We start from the raw sequence: 7125 nt of genomic DNA on the forward strand, positions 1-7125 counted from the left end.
CTCTCGAGATGTGCTATAAGAATATGCAATGAAAAATGGGGTGTTCCATTTAAAAAAATTAATGTGACCTTGACCTGACCTTCGCTACGCAACCCAAGGTCAAACTGATGTGATCAGTAAATACATCTTTTTAAACGCCACAACTTTTGTCTGAAACATTTTTTTGTAAAACTTATATTTTTCCTGATATTTGGGCGTCCCGGTACTTTCCGAACACCCTGTATATATGTGTATGTGTGTACGCAAGCGAGAAGATCGCTGCTGGCTCGTGTCTGCTGCCGCGATTGTTAGCTCGCCAGTAGTCAGACAAGGACAGATAGATATTCGCTGTCCGTCTTTGTTTAACTCATACCAGTCGTAGCATGGAACAGAACCTCATCGCATTTATCATGTAGTTGCTACACTGGATAAGGTTGTGATTCTCACCACAGCTAACTATGGCTCTGCGGTCGATTCGGAGTTCTCGGCTCCGGGGCCAGGAGCCTTAAGGGGAGATATACACCTAGCATGGTCGAAAAAATCGATTTTTTTTTTGCATTTTCTTGATGCTTGAGGTCTCAACAATATCTGGTTAAAATTGCAAGTCAATATCTCGATAAATAACGAAGTCACAGCCGAGAGAGTAAACCGTCTCCGAGAGCGCGCCGTACCGCCTGTTTTGCGGCCGAGCCGAGAGGCAGCGACCCTTCGAAGAGAGCGTGTCTAGACCTGTTTTACGATTCTATTGTGTTTTCGGGCGTGGTCGGGTCCAAGTATAACAGAAATATCACACGACCGTTATTCTTTGCCGGAAATTGGGCGCGTTTCGTCAGTAGCTTGCCGTTCGTGCAACTGTGCGTTACAGTGAGTTTTCGTCTGTGAATACATATTCTGAGGAAAATGGATAACAGATATAAACAGTAACTCCAAGGATGACATAAAAAAAGCGATATGGGCAACATTCTACCATTACGGCTCAACAGACAGCAAGCCTGAACATCATTTTTGTCCCGAAGGCCCGGAATCGTGGTGCAAGTGGCAACAAGCGAAAGCTAAAGGAGAACTGAGGAATTTCCGTCACGATTATTCAGCATTGCCAAAAACGGTGTTAGATCCCATCAAACCAATTTACGAAGACCTCAGCAATGACAAATTGTTGGAACGCTGTGTTGGCGGATACACACAAAACAGCAATGAGAGCTTCAACCAACTTATTTGGAAGATAGCTCCAAAAACGATGCACAGCGGGGCCAAAATTGTTAACATTGCTGCATTTCTTGCAACATGCACGTTCAACAATGGTGTCACGTCATTGTTAGAAATTATGAACGTATTAGGAATATCAGTCGGATCGGGCGCGCACTTGTACGCTGCGCAAGAAGACGAAACTCGCATAGCGAAAGCCGAGCTGCAAGCGCAAGAACAGACTAAAGAAGGTCGAATACGGCGCCGACAACAAAATTTAGAAAATATGAACATTCCGTCGACCGTAGAAGACTTACACTATGGGCCTGGTATCGATGATTCCATGTAAGTTGACAAATTTAATGATTTATTCATTCCCAAATTTTCAAACGCGTTTTTCTCAAAACCACGTTTTTCAAATCGGTACCCAAAATTTCTCGAAAACCAATGAACCGATTGCCTTGAATTTTTTTGTGGTTATTCTATACATCATTATCTAGTACTTGTCATGGGATTTTTTTTTTCGTTGCTTAGTTTTTGTTTTATAGGCAAAATAATAACTAATTTTTGGTCGAAAAATCGCTATGTTATGTTCAAACGTCCGCCATTTTGTCATAAATCGATATTTTCAAAATCGGCCATGACAAGTACTAGATTATAGTATCTAATTTAATAATCTTTTTGGTTTTTTTGTTTCAGATGATTTTTGAAGAAACGCCAGTGGGTACCGTTTACCCGGATTTTTTTACGGCGCTCCAAAGATTATACCACAACCTCGTCAATTTTTGATTTTTTTTAATAAAAAAAATTGGACATATTCCTGAATGTGTATACTTTTAGATAGAAAAACCCCCAATCCGAAATTTCAAATAGTTTTCCTTAAAAAAATTCACAAAGATGACCTTTTTTTCCGGCTCCTAGGTGTATATCTCCCCTTAAGTGTTTCATTAGTGTCTTTATTAAACGCATGAATATTTATATCAGTATTTTTATTTAATCTAATCAAACAATTATCTTTAAAAGATCTATTGGTACTGCATGATTGTTTAATGATTTGTGTAGATAACCCTGCTACATCAATATTAGTTTGGTCTTCAATAATTCTCCTGATATGACGTTTTGAAACCGATGTTTTACGTTTTAATATATTAGACATATTATACATTTAAGTTTAAGCTTGTCAGTATAAACACCAATTTTTTAAAATAAATTACATATTTTTTAGTTATATCTGTAAATGTAATATATAATTCAGATAATTCAATAATTATTAATTAAAGATGAGAGGAAATAAACCCTACATACATAAGAATGCTTACCTATTAATGAAATGCCAGTATACACCAAGTATGTATGTATTACTCAAGATATTATACGTAGAATCCTCCTTGTCAAAATGTTTGGTAATATTCTCTGAAACAATATAGTAAAAATATTTTAATATAAAAACAGATTAATTTTCCTATATTCATTTGTATATAATATGTTGTTTATACTATTACACATGATACAAAAACATATGCTTATTCTAAAGACAAAATCACATATATCCTCTCAAAATTTGAATTTGATTAGAAGAGTAATAATTATATTTATCTATTATGTGCCTTTATATATTTTCTTATTTGAATATTTCTTGCTTTCTTTCTGGTTTTCTATTTCACAGTACACAAATGCATATTATCTGCAATGCGACAAATGTATATGCACAGTGCAAACTGTATAAATAGTTGAAACACTCATCACAAGTAAGAAATGATAATATAAAATATATACATAGAGCACTATCCTTATAGAAATATCATACTAAGAATCATTGATAATTACTTATTTTCAGTATTAAAAATACTGGATAATAAATAATTATCAATGATTCTTAGTATGATATTTCTATAAGGGTAGCTACAGATTTATATATATTATATTACTCTTTATGTATTATAATTATTTATTTTAACTGCTGCCTGTATTTACCTCTAAAGTATCTATAGTTTCATATTACTGTATCATAGAGATATGCATATATATCCCATAGCAAAATAGAAAATTAAATAAAGCAAAAATATTCACATAAAAAAATATACGAAGATATATTATAAATAAATATAGAGTTTTTACTTTCCCAAGTCTCTTTTCAGTCTCAGTCTCCTTGAGGTTATAGAGGTTATAGGTTCTTATTAACTCTGGGACAAATGATTCTCTTTTATAATTATGAAATATAGATTTTTAACTTTATAGTATATCGCTATAATTAAACATAATATTATCAAAAAAATGCTTATCTTTTCCTTTACACAGCAAAACATAAATCGATGCGAGTCACTGTACACGTGATAACCACGAGTTGCAACGGTCAACGTCTACGCAGCGAAGCCGGCGCCTGCTATACACGCACACATGTGTTGCGCAGAGCGTACGGCGCAGAAATTTAAGCCAATAATTTAATAAAATTATTGATTATCGTTAACATCTTTTACAATATTGCAAAAAAATTATTTTATTACAGTATTATATATGTATATATAGTACAATATATAAATTATGGAATTTGGATTGCATGCAATATTTCCGAAATATTAATGTCATGTTGCTACAAGTGTGCTGGAATTTTGTGCATCTATATCTCTGCAATGTCTTTATAATGTTGCATTGCAACTTACAACGTTGCTGCAATATAATTGCAATAATCTGTGCTGTATGGCATACGACACTTCGTCGTATGCGACACTTTATCGTCCATTTCATCATTGAAATTATCAGGTAATTTTAATACTGAAAAAATTAGCAATTAGGATACTGAAAAAATTAGCAAGTATCATACTACGCAAAGTATCATCATCAGTTGCATACGCACGCACGCACGCACGCATGCACGCGCGCACACAAACACACGCACACACACACTATTCGCAAAATAATACAATTTATTTATCAGAAATACGTACAGAAAAAACGAAATAAATTAACATTAATATATTTATAATGCAGGAAAAATAATCTTAATTTGTACTATAAAATTTTACATTATGAGCAATACCAATTAAATATTCTTTTGAATTACGTTTATCGTACTATGAAATGATACATTTTAATTTTTTCTCCGTTTCAATGTATACTTTACGACGCTTCATTGTTTTAAATCCTCCTATCTATTAATTTATTTTTATTTCATTTATGTTTTGCTTTTTTTAAAGCATCTATTATTTTCCATATTACAGATGATTTGCAACTAATAATGATTTTTTCTCCGTTTCAATGTATACTTTACGACGCTTTATTGTTTTAAATCCTCCTATCTATTGATTTATTTTTATTTCATTTATGTTTTGCTTTTTTTTAAAGCATCTATTATTTTCCATATTACAGGATGATTTGCAGCTAATAATGATTGCACGCACGCACTTATTAAAAGCTCTATGCCATCTTTCTACAGAATTATTTGTCTTTGGTAAATCAATTATCACATTTTCGTACTGATTCCAATATTTTAAAGAATACATTGCTCTTCTTCTTGTATTATTTCTATTAGGACGTCCGATCCATGTATCCTCAAAATAATCAATTAATGGTAACAAAATATCCATATTTTCAATATAAAATTCTTGCATTAGCAACTCCACGAAATACTTAATAATATATTTGGCAGGTACAAACGCTAATGCCAATAACTGTCGGTTGCAATTTTTTTATCTCACGGAACAATTTTTTATAAGTAAGTGTAGTTTTATTTAGAAGAAGTATATACGAGAGGAATTACAGTATTATATTTCAAAATATGAATTATTAGTATTTGTGTAAATAAATGAGGAGTAGATTTAAATGTTCCATCTACAAACCACTTAGGTTTAGTTTCAGACAATAGTTCTAAATTACGAAAAGTTGAAAATATTAATATTCACTCTTTATCTTCAGTACCGCTATCAAAAAGCAAAAATTGCTCATTTTTTAATGTGACTGTATATGATTGCGGAATAATCAATTCTTTAAATGTAAGAGGTAATGGCGGAGCTTCCTTATTTACCTTTCGCGCTCGTTGTATCATGTGTTTCATAGCACGTACTGATGGTAAACTTCCAGCAACTGCTTCAGATACAATGCCTATTGCTATTGACAAAATTTGATTCGGACTCGACTGTGAATCTTCAACAGTTCTTTTCCGAATATTACTTTATGTCTTTCTCACTTCAATATCCACAAATTCCAGAACGTGATTATATTCTGTACAAAATATCACCTCCTTGCCACAGGTATGCGCTCTTCCTCGACATTCATCGGTATTGTATTTTATATATTTTCAATATATATTTTCTTTCTTCGCATAATCTTTCGTAAATATATAACCACCGTGCATAAGAAGATCTTTATTTTTCATACTTTTCACAAACTCCAGTGACATTTTAATTTTATAACACAACAAATGTTGGAACGGCCACAACTTCTTATACGTGTGAACATAAGCAAAATACTGATTTAAATATAGGAACGGCAACAACTTCTTATACGTGCGAACATAAGCGAAAGACTGATTTAAACTTAGAAACACAATAGGAAGAAGAGAGACAAATATGATATCAAATATAAACACTGAATATAAATATACGATGACGTGCGAAAATAAGCGAAAGATTGATTTAAAATTAGGAACGCAATAAGAAGAAGAGAGACAAATATGATATCAAATATAAACACTGAATATAAATATACGATGACGTGCGAAAATAAGCGAAAGATTGATTTAAAATTAGGAACGCAATAAGAAGAAGAGAGACAAATATGATATCAAATATAAACACTGAATATAAATATACGATGACGTGCGAAAATAAGCGAAAGATTGATTTAAAATTAGGAACGCAATAAGAAGAAGAGAGACAAATATGATATCAAATATAAACACTGAATATAAATATACCATGACGTATCGCGAACGATGAAGTGTCGTATACGATAAAATATCGTATGCGACGAAAGGTCTGACGAACAAGTGTGTGCGATCAAGTGGCTTACGACAAATTGTCATACGACGAAATGGCCTGCTTCCAGCGATAATGATTTAATAATCGATGACAAAATTGAGGTTGACTAAAGCCTCATCTACATAAGACGCAGAACGCGGGTCGCAGGTCGCAGGTCACAAGAAACAAACGCTGGACCGTAAGATTTTTGCCTTAATGCGCGTTTGTTTCTTGAGACCTGCGATCCGTGCTCTGCGTGTTATGTAAATGGGCCTTAAAGTAATGCATCAATCGAGCATTTGCTGGATAACGATCATCGGGGACCGATGACAGTTCAGAACGGCCGGATTGTGGAGAGGATATGATCGTCCAATGACAAGAGCACGCACGGCAGCGTTGAGATGTGTTTCTAAATCTTCCAAGAATATTTAAATGCTGACAACAAAGAGTGAGAGAGAGAGAGAGAGAGAGAGAGAGAGAGAGAGAGAGAGAGAGAAAGGGAAAGAGAGAAAGAGAGAGAGAAAAAATGAGTTAGGGGACGGTTAGAGACAGAGAGACCACTGGGACAATAGGAGATAAACGCGTGACGAGATCTCTCCCGCGAGTTGTAGTCATTTCTTGTAATTTTCTCACTAAATATCCGTTCATACTTACCCAGATAGCCAAACCTGTGCGAGCAGATTTTACGCAGAGTCTGTCAACAGTGTCTGTTGACAGAATGGCAACAGACTGCACACAGAAACTGTTTTAGCAGTCTCTGACGACAGATTGGTGACAGACTGCGCGCAGAGCCTGTCGACAGATTCTGACGACAGACTGACGGCAGATTGCGCGCAGATTCTGTTTCCTAGATAGGCTATTTAATTCTATTAAGGGCCATATGTACGTTATTAAATGGGGCAGTTTCACATACACATTATGTAAAACTGCTGCTGAGAAGTCAAGATAATTATATTGTGCAATAATTGTACACATATACACAATAAAAAACAATGTTTATATTTTA

The 7125-nt window shown here is 34.0% G+C and overlaps 1 protein-coding gene across 1 annotated transcript in view; it reads left to right on the forward strand.

Annotated features, from left to right (window-relative positions):
• LOC116848102 overlaps positions 1-1927 on the forward strand; it is a 26145-nt gene extending 24218 nt beyond the window's left edge. The window contains exons 2-3 of the mRNA XM_032823866.1: positions 891-1509; positions 1864-1927. Of these exons, the coding sequence (XP_032679757.1) occupies positions 891-1509; positions 1864-1867 (623 nt within the window). The 3' untranslated portion in view covers positions 1868-1927. The remainder of the gene's footprint in view (positions 1-890; positions 1510-1863) is intronic.
• The last annotated feature ends 5198 nt before the right edge of the window (positions 1928-7125 follow it).

This window comes from Odontomachus brunneus, unplaced genomic scaffold (genome assembly GCF_010583005.1).
Source record: "Odontomachus brunneus isolate Ranch 3 - 2012 unplaced genomic scaffold, Obru_v1 Obru_scaffold_089, whole genome shotgun sequence".
NCBI classification, from domain to species: domain Eukaryota; kingdom Metazoa; phylum Arthropoda; class Insecta; order Hymenoptera; family Formicidae; genus Odontomachus; species Odontomachus brunneus.